Raw genomic sequence first — 27,917 nt, forward strand, 5'->3', positions numbered from 1 at the left:
GGGGGTTGACCCTGGTGAAATTCACGCCTGTGAACTTGGGGGGCCGTTCGAGAGGGGGCTCGAGGGCTGGGGGAAAGGAAACCATCCCCCCAGCACTCGTGTGCCACTGGCGAAGCGCACCGAACATGCGAGCTAGAGAGCACAGTGTCTCAGACTGGCAGATTTTGGGCTGTCACATCCGGGGAAGTGGAAAAGTGCCCTTTCATTTCATGGCAGTAAAAAGTGCTGTTGGAAATGGGGCCCCGCCCTCCAGCAGGGAAAGAGCAAGTTCCTTCTTCTCCAGACGACCTGTCCCAGGGATGCTTCGCGGTCCGTTGCCGGACATAGCAGCGTTCTGGGCAGGGGGCTGCCTGCTTCCGAGGTGCTCGACGCTACCGCTTCGCCAGAGGCGTGTGCGGGGGCGGTGCAGCTCTCGTAGGCGGGCGCCTTTGGCGAGGAGCAGATATGGATGGTACGGCGGGCGGAACGGGCTTACGGTCCCACTGAAGGTGACATCACCCATCAGACTGCTCTCTCACAGCCCCAAATTCCTGGGTGAATTCGCAGACGGTGTCGCCGACAAGCTTGGGATATGGGGGAATCAAGAAAGCAGACTTTGTCGACTTTGCGCATATCAGCCAAGTTTTAGTCAGGGGTGGCATTCCTGGACCACTAGTGTGGACATCGTCCTCCCCAACGCACAGGCAGCGGACTTAGTAGTCCGAAGAGCTTAGTCGGGTGCGGTGCGAAGATCATAAGCCTGGGTTGGACCCACCCTGTTGTTGCTCGGCCAGCGCCTGTGCTTGGTAGCGATGGTAGGTGGCTGTCGCATGCAAGGCGGAAGCAGCCTGGCCCGCAGCTTTGTAAGCTCTAGCTCCGAGGGAGCAGATAACTTACAGGCTTTGGATGGGAGACGAGGCGGACCCCGCCAAGAAGAGGCGCCGCGCGGATTGACCGCCATTGCGCTCTCAACCTGAGGAATCGCCACATACCCCCTGGCCGCTCCACCGTCAAGAGTGGTGAGGGTGGAGGGACACGCAGCACGAGCAGAAAAAAGTGCCCTTCAAGTCCGCGTGAGCCTACTGTGCACCTCCGGGAAGAAGGGAACGCTCCTCTAGTCGGTCTGGCCGCAGAGCTGGGGGATAAACCATCTCCAACCCACGGCCAAAGCAGCCCGGGAAAGCACGGCTAACATGTCCGTTTCAGGATCCGTTTTGACAGCGCTCACCTGCCTGAAGGGGGCGAGCAGGTCTGGATCATCATCGGACAATGAAAGCCCACCCTCCAATGCCGCGGTGGACGTCTGGTCTCCGGTGTCATCGAGCGTAAGAGCTAACATCTGTTAGATGGAGCGCTTGGATGAGCAAGAGGTCCGCGGGCCCGTGGGCAACGGATTATCTCTCGCTGAACCCTCAGATCCGCCCGAGTGCCCGCTGCAGAGCAGGGGACAACTGGGGTGGTTTGCCCTTTTGCAAAGGCTAGTCGCGACATGAACTGCCCGCGAGCAGTGCATTAACATGCTGGAGCATGTAACGCAGTGCCCGTACCCATCATCCGAGGACAGAAACCCACAGCATCCAGAAACGCACAGTCGGAGCGCCGTGCTCTCTTTGTGAAGTTGCAACTTTATACGCACCGCTCTGGAGGACCAGACCCAAAGAATCACCAGGCAAGGGAGAAAACCCAGCTCGACCGTCTGCCGCTGTGATGTACACACTCTGGACCGGGAGAATGCTCGTTCGTTCGGTATCGCTGGATCACAGCAGGAGGAACCCTCATCGACTCCATCAGAAAGTCTCTGAAGCAAAAAGGATGGCGTTTGCTCGCGCCAGGTGTGCTTATATGATAGGATAATTGGCAATGAAACACACCTGCGCAAGCTTACGCTGCCAATTCATTGCTTTCATTGGCCTGTTCAATACTCTTACAGACAAGCGGCTTCTGAACCGAATCCTCCCATACGTGGATTTTTTACATCAAATCCACCTATAGCACTGGAGTTCCCCAACCGAAGGGGAACATGTCTTATTATTTCATGCAATTTAACATTATTGTTTTGGAATGATTTCAAAGGTAAACACGAGTTCCAAATTGCACCTCAAAGGTGTTGTGTTATTTTAAAAAGCAAAACAAATCATTAAGCTATGTACATTTTTAATCTATAATTTTACAAAGGTTTCTTTAAATGATACTGATAATGATAAAAATGATAACTGTTATTATAATGTGAAATAGAACATGTAATTACTTCACTTAGATTAATTGATAATAAAATAATCTGTTTTGTTTTTGAAGAAATATTATGAGACTCTTCATTCAATTCATCTTTTTTTTAAAATATTTTTGATTTTATATATTCTTTTATATTTCCCTAATGTTCTTGTATTATTATTATTATTTTGTTTCATTTTTTCCTTTCTTTCTCTCTTCTTTCTTGTTTATCCAATGTGCATATTGTGCAAATGATTTTTATTTTTCTGTATTCTTTATATTGTTAAGTAAAAAAAAACTAAAAAAACTAAACTGTACAACATGCATGCAAAATAAACATTTTATATCTATTTCTTTATATTATTTCTGAGATTGCATAAAATATACAAATAAAGTATGTTTTTAAAGGAACTGCTCTTAAAAGAGCTGATTAGCCAGGCACGGATGATTAATTGACACCATTTAATCATTAAAAATATAATAAACATTTAAATACATTTTTTAAACAAACTGTTTTAACATTATTAACCATTTTTATGTCAAATTATAATGCTTATGTGTTTTATAAAATGTTTAAATGTGTGTGTATGTGTGTGTGTGTGTGTGTGTGTGTGTGTGTACATTTATTTAGTGCCAAAAGTAAAAACTTGTAAAACTGTTTAAGAAAGAACATGACCCGATAAATATTTACATGCTGAAATGCAAACTGTTACGACCCTGGTCTATAGGGTGTCTAGGAAGTAACAAAGATACAATACGACAAATACATTCTTAGAAAGTACTTGGAGTTGCGTCAGTTTATTTATTTTCACAGACAAATTCATACTTTTTTGTTCTCTCTTGTTTAAATCCAGATGTTTACAAGTTTGTGTTGTCAAAAAAGCAAATGTGTAATGACAGACTGCTCTCAAAAGAAAATGTAACTCTTCATGTTTTGTCATTTTGGTGACTAATTCGTATTAACTCATGCAAATTTATTTGTACAAAAATGTACTGTATGATTTTAAAAAGGAGGCGTCACACCCAACCCCGTCCCTAAACCCAACTATCATAGGGGGCTTAGCAAGTCGTACAAAATTTTATGATTGAGATTAGATGAATTCAAACGAATTCCACTAAAAAAGTTACAAATTGCCATGATGTTGATGACAGTTAGCCAAAAAATGTTTTGTTTAGTTTTCTGTTTTTTATATTTTATTGCCAATAAAAGATTATGGAATTTTAATGTGACCATCATGCATAAAAGAGATGAGTGAAAGCTAAACCAAGTAGTTTGTAATTTAGGGTTTACGTCTTACATATCAGATAAAAGTAATTAATAACAAGTTCTTTTTTCATCAGATACTTTTTAATTCTTACTTGTATGACTTTTAATATTGTTACATTTACTTTTGTAAATATTTCCTCAAGTACTTGCTATTTTACCCAAGTGCTTAATTTTTGGATGCTCTACCCACCTCTGATAATTGAATTCAAACATTATTCTGTAGTCTTTTTAATTGAATTATAGTTTTACTTTCAATTTCCTTTCTTTATATTTTATGTGAGAACATACATCTCATCATACTCCAGCTCCACTTCCTCCTCTTCCCCCTCCATCAGTCTGTATTTAAACTTCTGATACACTACCCCATCCCTCCCCATGTAAACAATATCTTCATCTTCCTCATCATCTTCTTCATTTTGGCCTTGAGCTTTATCACAGTACTCCATTTGCGTGATGTCTTTGAGGGTTGCAGAGGTGAAAGGGCTATCATTGATTTTGGCATAGCCATTTGATTTGGTAATAGGCTTTGAAGTGATCCTTTGCCAGAAATGCAGTAAGAGAAAAATGGCCAGCCACAAGCTTATTAACACAAATATTACTATAAAAACAACAGTTCCAGGATTAGCAAAAGTTGCTGGATCATGGTTGAGAAGGTTGTAGTTCAGCACAACAACACATTCATCTGAGAAAAGAAAGGTTAAATGTTACATTAAGGAAAAGCATTTAATACATTTTTGAAACAATGACCCAGTTTGCATTTAAAGCTCAAGATGATTAATGTACATAATGTAATTTGTAAATCAAGAATTCCTTATTTAACTAAGTGTTGTGAAAAATATAAATAAATACTATAATATAGACCAATTACCAACTTACGTCACACATGCCGTAACATGGGCCCCCGGTTGCAAAAAAAAAAGACCGGCTGTGCGGTAGGATACCAAAAATAGAAAACTTAACTTTTACGATACACCACACTGCTTCAATGCCAACTGCAGACGTCTTTGGCTAAAAGGCAGCTGAATGAAGTGACGACCTAATTAGAAATGCTAGACTCTGCAGTTCTCATGTTATATCAGGAAAGTTCACGTTATGCTGAATCATACTCATTACTTGTTTTTGATTGCAGCAATGATTTCAGCAAGAACAGTTACATAAGGTTAATTAAACTGCAGACACTGATTCCTTAAAATGAAACGTGAAATATAATGTTAAGTTATTAAGATAAAGTTGGTTTTATATTCACACTTTCATTCAGTGACAACTTGTGACACTCTATATAGTTTACAATGGCACTTTGAATATTTGGTCTGAAATAATCTGCAAAAGTGACTTGAAAACAACATTAACACTGTTTATTTGACTGTGAACATTGTTGTACTTTATTAGTTAGTGTCTGCTAATATGATATCGCTATTTAGAGTTTGCAAATAATACTTTTTTGAAATTATATTATTACGGGGAAAGTCAGAATGTGCGAATATAAAACCAACTTTACCTCTATCTATAGGTTTACATAGTCTGCAGTACAGGTGTAGTTCGCTGTCAGAATGCAGTAGTTTTGCTTGTTGATGATGATTAATACAAGCCTTGTAGAGCTCTGTCTTTTTTCAATGTCTTTGGCCTGGCAGAACCTCGGTTTTTAGCACTACATAGTGTTGAATCTGGTAATCATGGAACATTATTTCTTGCACATGACCACACAGAACAACATTGTTAGCAAGTCTTATTGGCCTTTAACTTCTGTCTTGTAAAATCACTTGGCACTTCAGTGAGATTGTATATTTCGGGCTGGATGCTAGGTAATTTCGTCTTATCCAATATTTATTAAGAGGGTGCTATCGCAAATGGACCTGTCAGACAAACGCTGCTCACTTTACCATTAATTTTGCAGAATCCCTGTGCTTATCACTGGGTGACAAGCTGGTATAATACGCTGAAAGCGTTGTGTAAATAATATATTTAATATTTAATCAATAAATATTATTTTCTATATTTATAACACAGTTAAGTTCCAACCCTAATTAAACACACCTGATCAAACTAATTGAGTCCTTTAGGCTTGTTTGAAACCTAAAGGTAAGTGTGTTGGAGCAGGGTTGGAACTAAACTGTGCAGGGCTGCGGCCCTCTAAGACTTGAGTTTGACACCCCTGCTTTATGTGTTCAATATTTTTTTCCTGTGTCATTTTATTTTATTACATAAAACTTAATTTGTAAACTAATTAGATATGTTTTCTTTTCATATATGTATTTCGTATCTGGTGGAAATTTCAAGTAAACAGCACCTTTACAAAAATGTTTTCTGAGAGAAAATGGTGGTGTTAAACTGAATTGTATGAATGTATGTATGAATTTATGTTAAATACATACATACATACATACATACATACATACATACATACATACATGTATGTATATATACACATGTATATATATATATATATATAAATATATATATATATGCATATATATATGCATATATATATATATATATATATATATATATATATATATATATATATATATATATATATATATATATATAAAAGCTTCAGTGTTTAAGTTAAAATGTAAAAGCACTTTGTATAACAATATAGTACTCATAGTGATTGATTGGACATATATACATTGGTTGGAAGCTGCCTGAAAAGGGTGTCTGGGTGCTAACCCAGATTGTATCCAAAAAACATAAAAACACAGCTGCCCAACTCACTGTAGAAATAAATATGCAATTCAACTCTCCTGTTTCCACCAAAACCTTTTCTCGGGAGCTCCACAGGGTCAATATTTAGGATGGGCTACTTTATTCAAACCGTTCGAGCCAGTGCCAAATGTTGGTTTCAATTGTGCCAGCAGCAAAAATATAGGGCATTGGACAATGTGCAACCAGACTGTTTCATGCCCAGATTGAAGCATGGGGTGGATCAGTGATAGTTTGGGTAGCAATATCATGGCATTCCCTAGGTGCAATACTTGTGTGCTAGATGGGCACACCACTGACCATGTGCACCCAATGGTTCAAACATTTTATTCTCTATTTTTTTCTTTCTTTCTTGTAAGAACATTTCTGGTGCAAATATGAAGTATATAATGCTCTTCATCGTTGGAGATATGAATACAAGCTGAATTTCACTTCTGATTATCCTGACCACAGAAACATCCTCCTGTTAAGTCTGACATTTGTATGCTTGACGCCCAAGTAATCATGTGAGATATTGTTCAGAACAATCAGGTTAAAACACATATACATATGATGCAGTGATGCATGTTCGAGTATAATTGTTGTTGATTTGAGATTGTAGGCAGAGCAGTCTATAAACTGCTGATGAAACTGCAAAACTGTCTACAGTAAACTAACTTTAATTGAATGTCTGACTTCGGCTCTTTTTCATCTTACAGGCTAGTCAGTTTTGGGTTAAAACTGTGATGTATGAATAGGAAGACCATTCCACCAGTATAGAACACTGAATGAAAAGGGTGAAAAGTGATTTACAGCCTCCTGGGCGAGGCAGTGGCACAGAAGGTAGTGCTGTCGCCTCACAGCAAGGAAGTTGCTGGGTCGCTGGTTCGAACCCTGGCTCAGTTGGCGTTTCTGTGTGGAGTTTGCATGTTCTCCCTGCCGTCGCGTGGGTTTCCTCCGGGTGCTCCGGTTTCCCCCACAGTCCAAAGACATGCGGTACAGGTGAATTGGGTAGGCTAAATTGTCCGTAGTGTATGAGTGTGTGTGTGTGAATGTGTGTGTGGATGATTCCCAGAGATGGGTTGCGGATGGAAGGGCATCTGCTGCGTAAAAACTTGCTGGATAAGTTGGCGGTTCATTACGCTGTGGCGACCCTGGATTAATAAAGGGACTAAGCTGACATGAAAATAAATGAATGAATTTACTGCCTCTATGCGATGGTACCACAAGTTAGCACTCACTTTCCAACTGAATTTGCTAAAGGGGATATAGAAATTCAGGAACAGGTGGAGATAATAGTGTCACAGTGCCAGTGGCTGTTCTGTAAGCAAGCATCAATGATTTAAACTTGATATTAGCCTCAAATGGGAACCCATGCAGAGAGATTATGAAAGGTGTCACATGGGCTTTCTTGAGCTCATTGAAGACCAGTGTGGCTGCTGTGTTCTGGATCATCTGCATAGGTTTAAGGGTGCAAGACGGGAGACAAGCTAGAAGGTGACGTTGGACATCTTCCATGGCCTGCACAGTCACAAGATCCAAATTTTTTTTAACCACTTTTAGAGATTTTTGGAGGAGCGAGTCAGAAAATATTTTTTTTCACCAGCATCCGATCGTTACCTGGCCACTATTCTGCAAAAAGAATGGCTTAAATCCCATGACTTGTATCTGCCCTTCCCAAGATTAATTGATTCTGTGTATTGGCCGTAAAATAAAACAATTATTGTGGTCTAAAACCACACATTTCAGTTTCATTGTCCAACCCGTTAATGGTCTAGTCAACCTAATTAGTCTAGATAAGCCTTTAAACTAAAACTGAACTTCAAGAGTTCACACTTAGATATTGCTTGACAGCTGTAAGCAGGTTTGGCATGCTGTCCCGGGAGAGAACCCTGAGCTCGGAGATAGTTGAGCCCAGGGCTCCCGCCAGGTCCATAGAGCATGTGAGGGGAGTACGAGATCAGGAGGTTCTCGAGAGCTCCCCTTTTTTGTAAAGAAGAAAAGGAGGAGAAAGGGGTGGATGGGGGGTTTCTTCGGAAAACGAAGATAAGGGAGTAATGTCTAGCTAGGCTACTTATAGTGGGTTAGGATAGATCTGATTGGCTAACTAATGAGTGTAGATAGGTGGCCAGCTGCTGTCAATTATATCACGTGCTCCTCTCGAAATTAGTTTAAAAACTTCACTTCAAGAGTTCACACTTAGATATTGCTTGACAGCTGTAAGCAGGTTTGGCATGCTGTCCCGGGAGAGAACCCTGAGCTCGGAGATAGTTGAGCCCAGGGCTCCCGCCAGGTCCATAGAGCATGTGAGGGGAGTACGAGATCAGGAGGCTCTCGAGAGCTCCCCTTTTTTGTAAAGAAGAAAAGGAGGAGAAAGGGGTGGATGGGGGGTTTCTTCGGAAAACGAAGATAAGGGAGTAATGTCTAGCTAGGCTACTTATAGTGGGTTAGGATAGATCTGATCGGCTAACTAATGAGTGTAGATAGGTGGCCAGCTGCTGTCAATTATATCACGTGCTCCTCTCGAAATTAGTTTAAAAACTTCACTTCAAGAGTTCACACTTAGATATTGCTTGACAGCTGTAAGCAGGTTTGGCATGCTGTCCCGGGAGAGAACCCTGAGCTCGGAGATAGTTGAGGCCAGGGCTCCCGCCAGGTCCATAGAGCATGTGAGGGGAGTACGAGATCAGGTGGTTCTCGAGAGCTCCCCAAATGCATGAAGCTCGGGACAGCAGCCGTGTATTCGAAGAAACTCCCCAAAAGGCTTGAAATGCTATATCCGGCTGCTGGATATAGTTATTTGAAAAAGAAAAGGTAAAGGGGCTCCTTTGGAGCAAAGGGTGAAACAGGTTCCTGCGGGAACCCGAGCAGAGTTGGCTTGGGCTATGAATACTCCTGCTGGAGTAGAGACTCGGGGAGACCCCTGCGAGGGTCATAGCCATGGGGTGGGCGGGAATCCTGCTGGAGTCATTATAAGGGAAGGGGAAGGAAGGACTCCGGCTGGAGAGGGGGGTGAAGGGGGGCAGGGGGGGCGAGGAGTAATTTGCTCGAGGAACACTCCTTGCGGAGATAGAGCTGGGAGGTGGCAGCACTATATATAATTATATATTTATATGAAACATATAGATATATAAATATATAATGGGGTAATCTAGGGCCTTGGGGGGGCGTTTTTACTGACTCTTGTGAGAGTCGAAGCTCTTGGCTCTCCTGCGGGAGAGAGAGCTGTATGTGCCATCTCCAGCTGGAGTCGGGAAAAGGAATGGTCGGTGAAGCCCCAGCTGGAGGGTGAAATGGCAGTTGGGCGATGACCCCTGCGGGGGTCCGGTGCTCGGGATTAACTCCGCGGGAGTTACAGCTTGAGGGTGACAGCACTATATATAAATATATATTTATATGCGTGGGTGCATATATATATACATATATATAAATAAATTTAAAAAATAAAAGATAAGTGTGAGAAATAAACAAAAATAAACATAAATAAAAGCTAGGGCCGGGGAGGGTCGGTGACATGACTCCTGTCACAGCTCAGGGTTGGGGTTGGGGTTGGGTGAGCTATTTAGCTGGCTCCGGTAGGAGTCGGGAAAGATGAGGGGGAGGTGAAGACTCTTACTGGAGGGTGACGGGCGGTATAGGTGCTCTGGGGGTGTTCCTGCGGGAACAGAGCGTAAGGGTGACAGCACTATATATAATTTCATATTTATATGCGTGGGTGCATATAGATATAAATTTATATAAATAAAATCAAACAGAGAGAAAAATAAATAGTGCTATACTATATGTCATTATGGAATGACATATAATAAAAAAAGCTAAGGCTAGGGCAGTGCTATGATTCCTGCGGTAATCGAAGCTCGGGTTAACGCCCCTGCGGGGGCCAGAGCCATGGGGGGGGTAGTTCCTCTGCCCTCGGGAAGCTGGTATGGTTGGGTCGTATTCTCTCCCTGGGTAGTTCCTCTGCCCTCGGGAAGCTGGTATGGTTGGGTCGTATTCTCTCCCTGGACTAGGCCCATGCCCTTGGCCGCTGGGATTACTGCGTCTGCTGGTGAGGTTCCTCTGAGCTTCCCTGAGATGGTTGGCTGAGTCAGATATAAGATTTGAAGGCGTCGGGAGACCACCTTCCTAGTGTTTGTATGTGTTGTTACGATAGCCCTTTGTGTGCTGCTGTGGTGGCGGCTCCAATTCTGAATGAGTGACTGGATTATGAATCTGGTGGGAAGCCTGAATAGTCCTATGACTTTAAGGTGTTTTGAAACCAAAAATGTTAATGAACGGAATGTGTGGATGTGTTGAGCAGTGAGAAACTGATGAGGTGTTCTGGGACAACTTAAAATGTATAAATGAATGCTGGCGCAAATTGTGTATGCTGTGGTTATGGGATTATCATCTTAAAAGGAGAGATGGAGTCAGCTGCGGCTCTGCTTCTGATACCAGTTTCTGAAAATAAGCAAAAAGAGAGCCAGAGATTTCCTATGCAACTAGGCACATGTACAACAGTAATTTTTTTTTTTTTCCAGAATGTATTGACGATATTGCCCGTTAGAAGCGCATCGGCGGCCCTGATAATATACCCCCGCGGAGGGGGCAGCATCTGTGTAAAAAGGGTATACTGAGGATGAAATTGGATAGCTAATAAATGAATGGCTTCTATTCCAGCGCTTAAGGAAGGAAAGCATAAGCAGGTCGCATGCTTTAAGCGCCACCTGATGGTTACAAACCTTTATGAATTTCTTTTCTGTTAAACCAGGAGTCACCAAACATGGTACTGGTGGGCACCAGGTAGCCCACGAGGCTCTCGTGTGTTGCTCACAGGCCTGTTCTAAAAATAGCTCACCATAACGCCACTTACAAGTAAGCTTTCTCTAATATAGAAGTAATCATTTAAAAATGTAAATATTTGCAAAGATAAATAAAATAGTGTTGCACATTGATATATTAATTACAGGGTATTTCCTACTTTGTTAAATCATTGTTGGTAACTTTGAGAGAATCATAACATGATCAGTGACTTCACCTGGATGAATATTATTAATTATTACCAAAAACTTAAATTATAATTATAAGTAAATTAAGCAACTTGTTATTTGAGAAGGGTTTATCAAACTGGTAGCCCTCCACGTTAATCGGTGCCCAAGAAGTAGCTCTTAGTTTCATAGAGGTTGGTGACTCCCGTGTTAAACGCTAAAGACAACATTTTGAAGAAAGCTGAAAACCTGTAACCATTGACTTTCACAGGAAGGAAATAAATAGCCTACTAAGGAAGTCAATGCGGCTGTCCGTAGTGCCCAGCCACAATTCATGACACTTCGTATTCTGCCGCACCGCGGAGCGCTATTTGTATAATTGATAAGTTTATTTTAATAAAGTATGAATGCGTGTGTCTGGTGTGCATTAATCTACTACTCTCTGTCGTAAGCGCGCCGCGTCACCGCGCCGTCGGGCAGAGTTTGTTACGGCCAAGATCGGATTTAGATAATTTCTCTTCTATTCCGGAGATTGATGCTGCGAGATGAAGTAGGTGAGTGACGAAAAGGCATCCCTGCGGGATAATGCGCATGTGTGTTTGATGTTCTAAGATGGAGAGCAGTTTATGCTTAGCGTGATATTTCTTCCAGAATATAAAAGGGGACTAATTTGTCGATTTATTCAAGTAGCTTATTAATGCTTGAAATTCTATCACTCCAAATTGATGCTTAAGAATTCTATAGAGTGCTTAAGCCGGAGGTTCTTCCGCGATGAGAATGCAAATATTAGAAAACCGGTCACTAGTTTAGCTGGGGGATATTAGGGAGAGAGAAACGGGAAACTTGTAGATGAATTACGTGCAAACGCCGTAGTTACTGGCGAAAATCCAGCGGATCGTTTTAAAGCATAAATGTGTGGGCTACTTCTGCATCCGAATGTTAAACGGACTACGAAATATAATTGAGACCCCCGATTGCCAGAAATCGGGTGGCGGGTGTAATGTTGATTGCAACCGAGCGTTGCAGCCGTCTAGATTAGAGAGATTGCTTGATTTATAACGTGATAATTTAAGCATATTCATCAGGCAGAATCATGCTGTTAATGCTGAAAAAGGCAGAATTATGAGGAGATGAAAGAGCTGTTATTAGACGTTTTTAGAAACGTTCTAATGCCCATTTCAGTAGGGCTGGTATGAATGTGCTTAACAGGGTATTGCTCTGTGATTTCTGGTTCAGCGTTGGTGGACGTGCTAGTGAGGTTATGGGAAGGGAGCGCCGAGATCAGCTGTGATCCAGTAGACGAAACCTGGAATGAGAAATTCAGAAAATTGGGTCAGTTATAAACGTAATTCAGTAAAAGCATAAACATATTGACGAAAGTCGACGAGTTATTTCTGTTTTTCACTAGGCTTAGCACTTGGCTGACAGCGTATGCATCGCCGCAGTAGCTGCGAGCTTGTAAAAATGAGAGGGGAAAAAGCAATGATACGCAAGGTAGAGGGGCGGGGTGCGTAGCCCGTAGGTGGTAAGGATCGCTGAAAGAGGAGGACTGGAGTGTGCACTGGAATCGGGAGCTGCAGGCTGGAAGAGATGGGGTGGAATTCCCAAGAGTTGCTTTATTGTCCGGGAGATTGGTTTTATTCGTGTTTAGAATTAATGATTGCTGCAATATGTCCAAATCCAATATTGCTTTTTAATCCTTTCCTTGATTCTCTGGGGAGGCGGAGAGATTGCGGGTTTAATGTCTGTTTAGGATAGGGGGTGTGGCAGGAGCGTGTTATGTCCTGGGGGTGGCGGTGAAGACGTGGATTCGCAAGTTTTTTGGGTTTAATGCAGCGGCTTTGAATTGTGGTCCCGGCGTCTAGGAGTTTGGAGGAGTTCAGTGACAGTCGTTGTTGGATATGAGAGACGCATGATGATGCTGGAGAAGGTACGTAGCAGAGCTGGGGATTGCATTGTGATCTGGCTGGAGTGGATAGGCCTACGGCCTCTTGTTGGAGCCTCGGTCTCGAGCTGACTTTCATGCTGAGCTGGGTGTTGTTAAGACAGGGCTGGTGTTTCAGGGAGCGCGGAGCTTTCATCCTTGTATGTAGCTGCGCTGATGCTGTTGTGATCTCCGCTGCCGTCGCTGTTGTTGTTGTCATTTTTTTGTAGTTGCTGACGATGGTAGTAATGGTGGTGTGGTATTGTAGTTGAAGAATAGTAGGAGATGTGGAGGATCCGTTTATCCGTGAGTAACGTTTGGAGGAGCTAGAGCGGACCTGTCGTTTGTTTCTTCGGAAAACGAAGATAAGGGAGTAATGTCTAGCTAGGCTACTTATAGTGGGTTAGGATAGATTTGATTGGCTAACTAATGAGTGTAGATAGGTGGCCAGCTGCTGTCAATTATTTCACGTGCTCCTCTCGAAATTAGTTTAAAAACTTCACTAAGCTAAATAATAGCATCTTGCGAATTAATTAGAAAAACAGTATGTATTGTAGCAAAGACAACCTAAAACTTGTTATAATTGTATTAATTATTTAAATAAGTTATAAAAACTTTTATGTTTAAAATGTGTTATTAAAATCTCAGCACTCTGGAAATATTGATCTGAAATTTTTTTTAAAGAAATACCTTACAGAAGGGCTAATAATTTTGACTACAACTATCTATATATTTATTTATACACACAAAAGGGAAACATCAGTAATTTAAATAATATATAATTAATTAATTTATAGCTTGTACCATTCAATTCCTGGCACTGACAGCATTCTGAAAGGAACCTTGATTTTGTGTGCATGTCTTCTCCACAGCAAAAAAGACATCTCCCATCCTTTGTGAGCCGGTGCAGAGCAGGGCACCATGTGCAATTGTATGGTCCTGGGCCCTTACATTCATTGCAGGATGTGTCACATGTCAAGCATGTCTCACTCTGTTTATAACATAAATAATGTTAAAGATTTGTGTAGCATTAGGTCAAACAAATCAATTAGTTTAATGCACAAAAATTGTGTCATTAAAGGAAAAAAATATAAATATACAAAGATTTAGTGCCACATTCAGACACCACAGCATAGTCAGATTAGTAAATGACTGATTTGTTACAAATGTGTCCACAAAAAAAAAAATAAAAAAATTACCTCAGGGATGTGATATTGTCCAATTAGACATACTGATGAGCAGATTCCTCCAAACATTATAAAACCATCATAACAAGAGGTGCAGAAAATTGCACCAGAGCCTGATGATCACACAAGAGAGACTGGTTAACAATTACATTATGTTGAGTTGCAAATGTATGAATCCTCTCATTATAACAAAGCATAAACAAAATATAAATTAAATGTTCATATTAACTATAATATGATTATGAGCTAATACAATTAAAATTAAATTAAAAACCCGAATCAGAAAAGGTTAAGACAGTAAGGAAAACACAAAAAAAAAAAAAAAGTGGCTTCTAAATTTACTTTGTATTTCATTGCAGGTTATTATTATTTTTTTTTTTTGCAACGCATTTAAAAAAGTTGGTGTAGTTGAAGCATTTAACACTTTATAATGTTGCCATTCCTTTTCACAACACTTAAAAGACCTTTAGGGACTGTAGACACGAATGAAGGGTCATTCAATTTTATTCCTTTTTTCTTTCTCTTAGGACCCAACTCCTCTGGGGGAAATCCTGCGGTTTTCTCAGACCCCGTTTACACTAATATGTTTTAGATTAAAAACTATGTTTTAGAATGAAAACAATCCGCTTTCACGCTGGTGCTTCACCTAGCGTTTCTGAACAACTCTCCATCCACAGTACACTGTTGAAAACGCACATCACGTGACCACACACACACTCTGGCATGTGATGCAACATATGTGAGCGTCTGAGCTCCAGGCAGTCATCTTCCCAGATGATAGCTGTTCATGTTGTACTGTTCATCAAGGCTCTACTGCCGAATCTAATCTTAGTATCGTTGTTAGCTGTGATTCATCTTATTGTCTTGTTGATTCATCTTGTTGTCTATATCTAATGACGTGTTCCCCAACTTTGGTCTTTTGAATCTATTACTTGTTCTCAGGTAAGGTTTTGGTTGAGTGCAAAGATAAGTTAATATATTAATGTGTGTAACCGTGTACATTGATTCTGCACAATTGACTCATTACTTGCCTTTATTTCTTTAAACTTATTGTACGTTATACTTCAATAATGGCCATTATTGATTATTAAAACTGATATTCAGCAAAAGAGAAGGCATGTTTTGTATTTTTTATAAAAATGAAAGGAAGCTGTTATGTTATAGGCTCCATTGTGTTGTGCATACAGTGAAGATGACGGTCATATAAATATGCAGCTTCACGACGCCTCAACATTTTTGGTTTATGTTAAGTTGCTAATATCAAAATAAATATAGGCAGTTCTTCATTTCATGTTTTCAATTTATTGCTAAGAAAAGTGAAACAGTGTAGCCAGGGTAATGTAAATGAGGTTATTAAGTACACTTTTTCCTTTAAAGATTTACCCAACGTGTTCTCAGGAATTTGTTTTCCATATCAAACTTGCGAATTCTGAACTTACAAGGAGAGGATGCAGGACTGAACTTTGTGTAGGCTACTTAATATTGAGGAAAAGCCCCAATCAAAGAGGTGAATGTCTGCAGCCCCGCCTGTTTTCAGATGTTTATGTTTTCCCCCATCCACACTGACACTGAGCAGCAGCATTTTAAAAAAAAATGGCCTCTTCAGCATTTCAAAATGCTCCATTTACGGCGCTCAAAAACTCCGGCATAGTGTGGATGGATGGCAAGACTGTAACAAAACTCATACGTTTTTAAACTAAAATGTGTTCGTGTAAACGGGGCCTCAGGCCAGCCTAGAGACATAGTCCTTCCAGCGTTTCATGGGTCTTCCCTAGGGCCTCCTCCCGGTAGGATACCTGGAACACCTCCCTAGGTAGGCTTCCATTTTTTTAGGCATCTGAAACAGATGATCGAGCTACCCCAACAGCTCTACTCCAAGCTCCTCCTGGTTAAAAGAACTCCTCATCCTAATTGGTTTGCCCTGCCACCCTGCAAAGGAAACTATGTTCAGCCACTTGAGTCCGAGATCTTGTCCTTTCGATCGTGACCCAAAGCTCATGACCATAGGTGAGAAAAGGAAGGTAGATTTACTGATAAATCGAGCACAATGGACCGGTACATCAAATGCATTACTACTGCCACTGCACCAATCTGCCTGTCAATCGCACATTTCATCCTCCCCTTACTCGTGAACAAAACCCCAAGAAACTTGAACTCCTCCACTTAGAGTAAGGACTTTCCTCCTACCTGGAGACGGCAAGCCACCTGTTTCTGGTAGAGCACCATGGCCCCTGAGGTGCTGATTCTCATCCCAGCCACGTCACACTTTGCAACAAATCGCCAGTTGCATGCTAAAGGTCCATTTCCAATGGGGCCAACAGAACAACATCATCTGCAAACAACAGAGATGAAATGCTTTGGTCTCCAACCCTCAGCCAAGACTGCGCATAAAAATTCTGTCTATAAAATTATGAACTGAAGCGATGACAAAGAGCAACCCTGTGTGAGTTCACTACGCACTGGAAACAAGTCTGACTTATTGTCGGCAATGCAAACCAAACTCCTGCTTTGTTCTTACAGGGACCTGACAGCCCTTAACAGGGCTCCCTCTATAGTTGGAACACACTTTCCGGTCCCTCTACTTAAAAATGGGAACCACCACTCCAGTTTCCAGTCCAGAGATACTGTCCCCAACCCCCCATGTGATATTGTAGAGACATGTCAGCCTAGTCAGCCCCACAATAGAGTAATATCTAATTATAGATTCAGAAATAAATCTCAAGCCTTCAGGGATACACTTGGCTTATGTTACGACCCCCTCGTTCGAGTCGCAACATAAAAGAGCTCAGGCAACAAAAGATTATATATGCAATTTATTTATTATACTAAACTAATAGAACAACAAATCAAAAAACAAACAAATGTCTAGAGGATAATACAAAAATAACTAACTTTAACTACACATATAAATAATGCCAAACAAAACCATAAGGTTTGCCAAAATAAAGTGTCTGTCTGGACGTGAAGACGACCAAGTAGCCACCCCGTCCTCCAGAAGCTAGCACTCACTTTTATATGCTTTGAACCAGTTAGGGAGAAGTTAAGGAAACTGGAATACTGAGGTCATCACAGCTTAGCAGACTTACATTTGCATGCATTAGCCACTTTTATTCCACAGGAAGCCACCGTTGTGGATCCAGGCATAGATATAATAACATTTACTATAAATATGTGTGTCTTATTCTTATGTGTAGAAATGTCTGGAGATGTGTCTCACTGTGTTTGGGAGTGGAAGATGGAATAAAAGGAGACCAATCTACCATTGGCTAACCAGATCTAGGTTTGCATACAAGTAGAACTTCTGTTGGATGATCACAGACACACCTGTTTGAGCTGAAGTGAAAAAGAGAAACAAACTTTTCTTTGAACACAAATTATTTGGCATTAACACAACAGGAAATTACTTGATCTTTGAATTAATAGACTAATAATTTGTAGACTAAGATGCAACAGATGAGCAGTTAAATTTAATGTATTTTAGATCGGCTTCGATTAACAATAAAGTCAACCCAACCATTCATAATTAAATCATAATAATAATAATAGAAAATATAGCCGCAAACGGCAATTGACGGGGTTCGAGCATTTGGCAACCTAATTGCCATTTAGGCGATTTAGATGCAGGACAACCCAAAATTTAAGGCTGAAAATAAATCCTGGGACTTAAATAGATTATAAATGCAAAAACAGAGTTAAGAATTAATAGAACATTGAGTGAAGATTATGAACAGTTCTTCTGAACATGGCATCTTTTGCCTACTCCTTGCTGCCAGAGACTTGACAGCGCTTCTTCTCACAAATCTGAACCACATTTGGCTTTAGAGCGGAAGCAGTTGAGACCCTCAGTATGGCTTGGGGGAACTCACTCAAAACTTCCATTCCCTCACCCAGGCCCGTGCAGAGACCGTCCAAATGGCATGTGCAGGGGGGGTGGGGGGGAGGATTGGTGCAGATCTGCAGAGTGGATACGCGCGTACTGAAGAGCGGTGTTATCGCGAGTGTACTGATCAGCTGTGTTGTCGCGCGCGTACTCAAAAGCGGTGTTGTCACGCGCCTACTGAAGGGCGGGATCGAAGGTGTGCCGCGTCGCGGGGGCACTTTTGATCATTTTGGAAGCGCACTTTCTATCCAAGACTAAAAAGGGCATGTGCACTGCACAGGTTGAGCCCTATGTGTGCACGTGCCTGCCCTCACCTAAAAAAAGGCGTATATATGTATAAATAAAACACCCCCACCCCACTCCAGTCACATCAGTCTGTACCAGTCTGTATCTACCTATAATATATATAAGATGCAGGCTGTAGCTAGGTAGGTGGCAGGCTGCAGATAGGTAGCTAAGTGGCAGGCAGGGGCGGGAACAGCTTACCTTGGTTCTGGCCGGCGCGAGTTCCCTAACACTTCCCGCCCGTCACAGCGTCTAACAAAGGGGCGGGGTGCGTGGTGACGTCACTGGCATCCCCGCCCCTTTATTTACACGGCGGGTGGGGAATGCCAGTGACCGCTGTGTACGGAGCTCCGCTGATTCTGTCAGTGTACAGCGGTCGGCGCGGGCCACAAAATATTGCACTGAGGGCCGCAAATGGCCCGCGGGCCGTGAGTTTGAGACCCCTGTGATACAGAATGATCTTAAAAGGAATTTTTGTGACTTTGAACCAACATTATGAGGTCTTGTGCTGTCATCTAGTGGCTTAAATTAGTAATGCATGTTTAGACCCTTTGCGGAAGCATATGAACAACACTCTGCTCTTTAAATAAACATATCAAGCTCATTTATGCACAAAGTTCAATTGTTTTTTGTAATTAGTGATTTAGACAGTCCAGACAATTGCACAACACTGGTTTTGTTCAATTTGAGCAAAAAGGCAGGGACGAGTTACTAAAAGTAGTTTTTTGAAATGATAGTGAATAATGAATGGGTGGTTTGAGTCACAGTAATGGATTTTGTGCCAAAATGATCAGAATGAGCAGGCCTGTCATATAATATGTCAGATCAAGTATATTTGAGAAAACCTGTCTAAAATAAACACATATTATACAAGTTGTGGTCAAATAGCAATGAAAATAAGTGTTTTTGAGACATTTTCTACTGTTATAGTGCCACCTATTGACTTATCTTCACAAAATGTTGCATGCTTGAATCACATCTCAGATGTGCATAGCTGATTTCATGAAGTTTTGAGTTTTTCTTATGGGTTTACAGGCATGCAGGTTTATGTAGACATGCCCCTTTTGAAAATGAGTCTGTTACAGCTAGCCACAATGGAAAGTTTAACCTTTTTTTTTTATAATTATTGATCTACTCAGTCCAGAGATTCTAACAACACTGGTTTCATTGCGATTGAGCGAAAAACCAAAGGTTGGTTTTTCATATATTGATTTTTTAATGAACAGGATGACTGACAGCAGTTATGTTTGTGTCAAAGTGCTTGGTTTGAGCAGACCTATTATATGATATGTATTTTGTGTGGCTGTGCAAAACTTTTTGTAATAACTAATCAATTACAACCTCAAAAAACACAAAATCGCCCCCTAGTTGGTCAAAGACACTGCATGCCAAATTTCCAGCTGATTGGACTAATGGTTGTACGGTTAGGCGTTTTGCACTGTGACCTCAAATTGACCTTAAACATGTTTATACCAAGTTTGGTAATGATATCTTATTGCGTTCAAAAGTTGTAGCTACACTTACAATTTAGCTTCAATTAGCATTGAACATTTTTGTCTATGGTTTCGTGCGAGAATCAAAATTTCAACTTTTTTTTTTTGGATAATTATTGATATTCAGTTTCCAGAGAACATTTCTGAACTAGTTTGGTTCAGATTGGGCAAAAAAACTAGGACTAGTTTGCAAAAGTAGGTTTCGGAGAAATCACAATGTAGCGGAAAAACTTTCCAACGTAAGGAAAATTTGAGTCACACCACTTTTGTTCGGGCTGACCCAGGAATTTCAAATATGTTTGTTTTTTGAGTCTACGTCAAACGATCCACAAATGGTGGCCGAAAATGTTCAAAATGTTGGTTTTTGGCACAATAGCGCCACCAGGCAATTTTCAGCTTATCACCTAATTGGCTCACATATGTTCTTATCCATACTTGCACCATTAATTCTGTGATCGATCTCATGGTCTGTTAGCAAATTTCACGAATGTGCTGTTATCCTGGCTATCTACATCTGGCTTGACCTAGTGACTAGTTCTCATCTTGGATCAGCAATTGTCCAACAGACTAAGCCAGGAGGACTCGATTAATCTAGGTCAAGCTGCACTTTTTCTGCCATCCTGGCTTTCTTGATTACACTTTTGTGCAATACACCTAAGGTGACTAGAAAAGGAGGTTAGGTTTATTCTGTACAATTAGGAAAAAAAAAAAACGTGCAGCCAAATTTTTTCACTATAAAGGTGAGAACTTCTTGCAGAAACATTGAAAGCTCAGCCATGGGACAAGCATGCATCGCCCGACATTCATTCTCGGGCATGTGTCGGTCTTCTATTCTTGGACATGTGTTGGCCCTCTAATGTGACTGCAACGGACTCCCCAGTCTTTGGAGAGGAAGATGATGGCACATCTCCAAAGTTGTAAATAGTTTTACTGTAACAAACAGAACTGACAACCACTCATCCAACCTGCAGATGGAGCCTTTATCGGAATTCTGACTGTTAGTTCTTCGTTGGTTACTTCCTGTTTGGTGGCCATAATAACATGGCCATACCAAACACTCAGTGCGAAGTATTGCCAGTATCTGCTGCCTTACCAAGCGTATTCTCACTGTTTGATCTGCCTTTTGTTATGACCTTTGAGCCTGTTATTTTTGACTACTGATTTTGGAAGACTGTTTTTGCCTTGTTTGCCTTGGTGGGCACTCTGTTTGTTACTTTAAATATGCCTGCTTTTTGACTACAATTTAGCCTGGTGTTTTGGATTTGTTTGCTAATAACTATTGAACTTCTTGCATTTGGATCCCATCTGTCTCCATGTCATCACTACCACCATTGTCACAGAATACTTTGCCTAACATAAATCCAGCAGAAGTTTCTCAGATGCAAGCTGCATTTGCTTATCAAAGTGATATCAAATACTAAAATTCAAACTGAATTCAAACTGCAAAGCAGTGGATTTGACATACAGTGAATTCATAACCCTGGCCATCATGATAGATAACTTATTACGTAGCAACTCACGCATTCATAAACAACAAACAACCAACCTGGAACAAGCCCAGACATGCCTAAACTCTCCAGAACCCTTGCAAATTGCTGCCACTCGTCTCTCTACAGAGGAAAGAGATCAACGTCAGCGTGAAAACCTGTGCTTCTACTGTGGAGAAGAGGATCATCGCACTGCTTCATGCCCCCACAAAGCCAAGAAATCTTCCAGAACCAAATACAGTGTGAGTACCATTGAATTTCCCACCTTTTCTAAGCACAGTTTTCTTCTAAATTGTGAGTTAAGTTATAATACAACCTCTCAATGTGTTTCAGCGTTAGTGGATTCTGGGTCAGCAGTTAATATCATTAGCCAGGAACTCACAGACAAATTAAAATTCCCAACATCCCCTTGTGTTCCAGTCATCAATATAACCACAATTGACAATGGTACCATGGTAGCATTGAAAGCCCAGAGGTCCATTCACAAGTGACGTTACCACAGCCCTATAGAGAAAATGCAGAGGTATTTAACAAATCTAAAGCAGCCAAAATACCACCTCATCAATCTTGAGATTGCGCTATTGAACTACTACCTAATATGTCTCCACCTAAAAGCAAAATTTATCCACTGTCTCTTCCTGAAACTTTAGCCATGGAAACATACATAGAAGAGGCCCTATCTTCTGGTTACATTCGACCCTCTAATTCCCCCGCAGCAGCAGGATTTTTTTTTCATAGAGAAAAAGGATGGAGGTCTTCGTCCATTTATCAACTATCGAGGATTGAATAACATCACTGTCAAATATCATTACCCTCTTCCCTTGGTTCCTCCTGCCCTTGAACAACTACGTGAAGCCCGTATCTATACTAAACGTGACCTCAGAAGTGCTTATAACCTTATCCGTATTCGGGAGGAGGACGAGTGGAAAACCTTATTCCTGACCACTAGGGGGAACTTTCAATACCTTGTTATGCCTTATGGCGTTGCTAACTCACCGGCAGTCTTCCAGTCATTCATAAATGAAATATTCAGAGATTTGCTGAACAAATGTCATTGCTTATATAGATGACATTTTGATCTATTCTCTGTTTAGAATGTTTTGGCATGATTACAAGAAAATCAACTCTATGCTAAGCTAGAAAAGTGTGAATTCCACATGTCCAAAACCTCGTTCCTAGGATACATTATCAGCCATCACGGAGTGGAAATGAATGACACCAAGGTTCAGGCAGTCACTGGTTGGCCTTTCTCCAAAGCAGTAAAGTAGCTACAAAGATTTCTAGGGTTTCCCAACTTTTATCGCAGATTCATAAGAAACTACAGCCTAATTTTGGCCCCCCTCACATCACTGCTAAAGGGTAAACCATCTAAGTTGAAATGGAATCCAGAAACAGTAAAATCATTTGAGAAACTTAAGACCAGCTTCACCACCGCACCCATTCTGAAACACCCCAACCCAGAGCTACCTTTTGTTGTTAAAGTGGATGCATCCAACTATGGCATTGGGGCAGTCGTATCACAACGTCATGGTAACCCAGGTAAACTCCACCCCTGTGCTTTTTTTTCTCGCAAACTGATGGCAGCTGAAAGAAACTATGACGTAGGCAACAAGGAACTACTTTCTATGAAGGCAGCACTGGAAGAATGGCGCCACTGGCTAGAAGGAGCTGTACATCCCTTTCAGATTATCACAGACCACAAAAACCTTGAGTTTATCAAAAGTGCCCGACGACTAAACCCTACACAGGCTCACTGGTCTTTATTTTTCACCCGTTTCAATTTTACAGTAACCTATCGCCCAGGCACCAAGAACCCTAAGGCAGATGCCCTTTCTCGCAGATATGACCAAGGGCAATTGGATCAAACCCCAGTATCGATTCTTCCACCATCTGTAGTCATAGCCCAAATCAGCTGGGATATCAAGGAAGAAATACAAAGAGGCCAACAAGATGATCCACCACCTCCTGAATGCCCCTCAAATTGCCTATATGTCCCACAAACACTCAGACTACGAATCATACAGTGGGTGCACAACTCTCTAAGTTCAGGACATCCAGGCATCTCTCGTACATCAAACCTGGTACGCAATGCATTCTGGTGGCCTAAGATGAACCACAATATTACTACTTTTGTCAAGTCCTGTGCAGTCTGCGCCCAGTCAAAAACACCACGGGAGCTACCATCCGGATTACTTCAACCGCTCCCCATCCCTCATCGCCCATGGTCACACTTATAGGTAGATTTCGTCACCGATCTACCTAACTCCAATAACTACACAACGATAATCGTTATCATAGACCGCTTTTCTAAAGGCTGCAGACTGATCCCACTTAAGGGACTACCCACAGCCATGGAAACTGCCCTACAACTATTCCAACACGTATTCAGAGTGTATGGTATCCCAGAAGACATAGTATCTGTCAGAGGCCCCCAGTTCACTTCCAAAGTATGGAAAGCATTTTGCAAACAACTAGACATCAACATCAGTCTCACTACAGGTTATCATCCTGAATCTAATGGCCAAGAGGAAAGATTAAACCAGGAAATTGGACGCTACCTCAGAACCAACTGCAGCAAAGAACAAGACAAATGGAGCAACTTCCTCCCCTGCTCAAAACTCTCTCACACATTCATCCATGGGCCTAACTCCGTTTCAATGCATCCTAGGCTACCAAACCCCCATGTTCCCCTGGTCTGGTGAACCTTCTATGGTACCATCAGTGGATGACTGGGTCCAACGCAGTGAAGAAGTATGGAACAGCGCTCATGTGAGACTTCAAAGAGCCATTCGAACCCAAAGGATCAATGCAAACCAAAGACGGCTTCCAATTCCTAACTATCAACCTGGCCAGAGAGTATGGTTATCAACTCGAGACCTTAGACTATGACTACCTAGCAGGAAGCTATAACCAAGGTATGTAGGACCCTTCAAAATTCTGAAACGAATTAACAATGTCACATATCGTTTAGAGCTTCCTGCTGATTACCGCATCTCCCCTTCCTTTCATGTTTCCCTCCTGAAACCGGTCCACCCAATCTCTGACTCCGGCACATCGAACCCTGAACCCCCTCCACCTTTGGAAATTGATGGAGCACCTGCATTCACGGTTAAAAAGATTTTGGACTCTCGCCGCAGAAGGGGTCAGTTACAATACTTGGTGGACTGGGAAGGCTATGGACCAGAGGAGAGGTCTTGGGTTCCGTCGAGGGATATACTGGACCCATCTCTTACCCAGAACTTTCACCAGCAGTACCCCAATCGCCCAGCACCACGACCCAGAGGTAGACCTAGAGGTGTTCCTAGAGGAGGGGAATCTGTAACAAACAGAACTGATAACCACTCATCCAACCTGCAGAGGGAGCCCTCACCGGAATTCTGACTGTCAGTTCTTCGTTGGTTACTTCCTGTTTGGTGGCCATATTAACCTGGCCACACCAAACACTCAGTGTGAAGTATTGCCAGTATCTGCTGCCTTACCAACCATATTCTCACTGTTTGATCTGCCTTTTGTTATGAACTTTGAGCCTGTTATTTTTGACTACTGATTTTGGAAGACTTTTGCCTTGTTTGCCTTGGTGGACACTCTGTTTGTTACTTTGAAGCTGCTTTTTGACTACGATTTAGCCTGGTGTTTTGGATTTGTTTGCTAATAACTATTAAACGTCTTGCATTTTGATCCCATCTGTCTCCATGTCGTCACTACCACCATTGTCACATTTACCTTCTTTCTTGACTTGTTCGTTCCTTCTATCCATGTTCTCATTTTATTTATTGTCATAAGTGTTCTATGCATTTTATTACATTATTGAATGTGGTTTGTGAATATTATGGTTAGTATTGATATTAGCTGTATTTACCAGCAACAAACAGTTGTATTGCTTCATTCTTTTTGGTATTGCTACCCTCTCTTGAAAAGCACCACCCTTATCCACTTTAGTGTAAAAATACAAATCATACCAAGGCATTTTTGGCATTTTAAAACATTTCAGATAGTAATAATTTGGGCATACTAAAACAGCTGCGAAAAGCTCTTCATGACGAATAGTTTGAGGTGTTTATATGTTTGTACTGCACTCCTATAATGTAATTAAAAATCTCTGTTTAGATTTTAGATTCTTAATAAAAGTATTGTCTTAATTGTATTTAAATGAGTATTGGTGCCCATGTAAATATTCTGAGTTACAGTGGCTGAACAGAAACATGAATGATAAAGTCAATAGAGACCATGTAAAGCTGTTCTCATCAATTGTGACATCTAACAATTTTTATTTTTGCAGTAAATCTCACTGTGTACTTTTTTAGGCAGAAATAGTCAAAAGGTTAGTAATGTGGGTAGTAAAGTTAGTCTAGTGTAGCCGTTATTTTCTTTGTGGAGTTTAATGATCCTCTGCTGAGATTTTGAAATATTTAATGCATTTTATTTCAGTAGATCTTTTTCAGTAGATTTAGTTTTGTGTTTCTCTTCAGTGATTCTGCTTTCAAAGCAGGTTCATCACTATTGTTTGATTCACCCATCCCCACCCCCCACTTACCTTTTCTTGTTTAATTTGCATAGTGTGTATTCAAAAATATATGCCAAAAAAACTGCTAAAACATTTTATTCTCGAAAATACAAAAAAAAAACAAGCATAAAAAAGTAATTATACAATAATTACATTGCTCTGATACTTAACACCTAGTATAACAGTAGTTGAAGAGTCTTACCCTTGCATGTTTTACAGGTATGATGGCATCTTTTGCACTCCCTGTCCAAAGTATGATGGAAGTAATTTGATGGGCATTCTTGCAAGCACTCCTCAGACTTTCTCAACAGGAAAAATCCTTTTCTACATTGGAGACAGACACCGCTGCTTCCTGAGCATTCCTCACATGTGTGATCACACTCTTGACATGTTCTACTGGTGACATTTTCAAAAAAACTGCAAGGAAAATACACATACTATAAAATGTTTTTTTTTTTTTAAGTTTAGGAAGCATCACTTTGAATTATCAAAAAATTTAAACATTTATGAAAAGCAAATCAGTTGACATACTGTAATTACACAGCAAAAAAAAAAAAAAAAAAAAACATGATACTGATAATTTATGGAAAAGGTTTTTGTAAAATAATAGTTGAAAATGTTGCAAATCTTGCAAATGAAAGCAGCTATTTACCATGTTGTGAATTTGATTCTCTATTTTATATTTGCTTTTTACACTATTACCCACAAATCCTAAAATAGCTCATTGCCCAGTTCCTTGGTTGAGGTCTATAAATAGACTTTGTTCTTTTGTTTTATTGAGGTTTGAGTTTTTGATTTGAACTGTTAAATATTTAAAATATATTATAAATATTTGTTAAATATTTGTATGACACGTTTTTAATAGGGTTGGGCATCTAAGCTATAATGCCGATCCGATACGCATCTCGATACAAATACGATCCGATATATTAGCGATACATTTGTGACATATTGCGATGCAACACGATACGATTCACACCCATATCACGATACGATGCGATATTTCAGCACTAACTAATTAGATCAAGTTTATGAGATGATGTGAAAGAGGATGCTGTGCCATTGAATGAGTTTGATTATTTATTAACCAAGCAAAACCAAGACTTTTTTACAAACTGGCTCTTCTCTCAGAGCCAGAGTGTCAGTTTACAGTAGAGGGCCATTTTAGAACATATAGCACATATTATTTAAGTATTTTTAAGATAAACAGAATGTATAAGTGCAATATATATTAAAAATATATATATATTTGCACTCTTTCAACATAAATAAATTTAGCATTGCACAACAAGAATTGTGATTTAACTTTTCAACTATGAAAACTAGTTTTACAAAGATATATTTTGCCACTGATTATTCAAAACTTAAGGTCGTGAACTAGCAGTGTTATGCTGCGTTGAAACATCACTGTCACTGTAAACAACAGGCTAATAAAAATATAACAAACCAGCAATCTTCTTGCTGTGAGGTGGTCAAACTACCCACTGTGCCACCGTGACACCCAATTATTTTTATCATTATTATTATTAATATTATTATTATTATTATTAAATAAAAATTAACAGGAGGAGGTGTTTAAAACCTTCGTTCTCCGTGACACTAGGCTGAATATCTTTGCAGATGAACAATGCAATAGCATTCGTTATTGGTGTAGAGCGAGCAGAACTGTTGCGCATGGAAAAAAAAACTTTCAATGCTTTTCTCACCACTTTTGGAGCTGGTTGAAGCAGTGCGAAAGCCAGGGATGCAGAAACACTAGAAGATGCTTTCACAACAACACCGTGGCGCCGCTTCAAGTGAGATATCAGATTAGTCGTACTGCCCGCGTATTTTACAGATGCGCGGCACATTTTGCAAATTGCATCTGTCCTGTCATGTCGTTCATCCTTAAATCCATAATGTTGCTTGCCATACTTTAGATTTAAAACTCAGTGAAGAATAAAATGTTTGTTTTGCTTCTCGCGCTTTCTGAGGGCGCTCCACTAGCTTCATCCGCACACCTGATACACTGAGTTGTAGTGTGTGCACATCCGCAAATCCGTTGCTAAGGC

The 27,917-nt window shown here is 40.8% G+C and overlaps 1 protein-coding gene and 1 long non-coding RNA gene across 4 annotated transcripts in view; one reads left to right on the forward strand and one right to left on the reverse strand.

The window, feature by feature from the left end:
• The window catches only part of LOC147842795 (uncharacterized), a 294,644-nt gene that overhangs the window by 162,520 nt on the left and 104,207 nt on the right, over positions 1-27,917 (forward strand). The window lies entirely within an intron of this gene.
• Positions 2,973-27,917, reverse strand: part of pcsk5b (proprotein convertase subtilisin/kexin type 5b) — a 238,500-nt gene continuing 213,555 nt past the window's right edge. The window contains exons 24-28 of one of the 3 annotated variants that reach the window (XR_015497170.1): positions 26,069-26,283; positions 16,405-16,549; positions 14,230-14,330; positions 13,835-14,021; positions 2,973-4,139 (exon numbers count right to left, since the gene is read on the reverse strand). Coding sequence is in view for 2 of the 3 variants with exons in the window: in XM_087263487.1 (XP_087119613.1) it covers positions 3,730-4,139; positions 13,835-14,021; positions 14,230-14,330; positions 26,069-26,283 (913 nt within the window). In the remaining variant the exon portion in view is untranslated. The remainder of the gene's footprint in view (positions 4,140-13,834; positions 14,022-14,229; positions 14,331-16,404; positions 16,550-26,068; positions 26,284-27,917) is intronic. The other 2 variants (XM_087263487.1, XM_087263488.1) reach the window with 2 other exon arrangements.

This window comes from Danio rerio, chromosome 8 (assembly GCF_052040795.2).
Source record: "Danio rerio strain M-AB ecotype USA chromosome 8, GRCz13ab, whole genome shotgun sequence".
Lineage (NCBI taxonomy): Eukaryota > Metazoa > Chordata > Actinopteri > Cypriniformes > Danionidae > Danio > Danio rerio.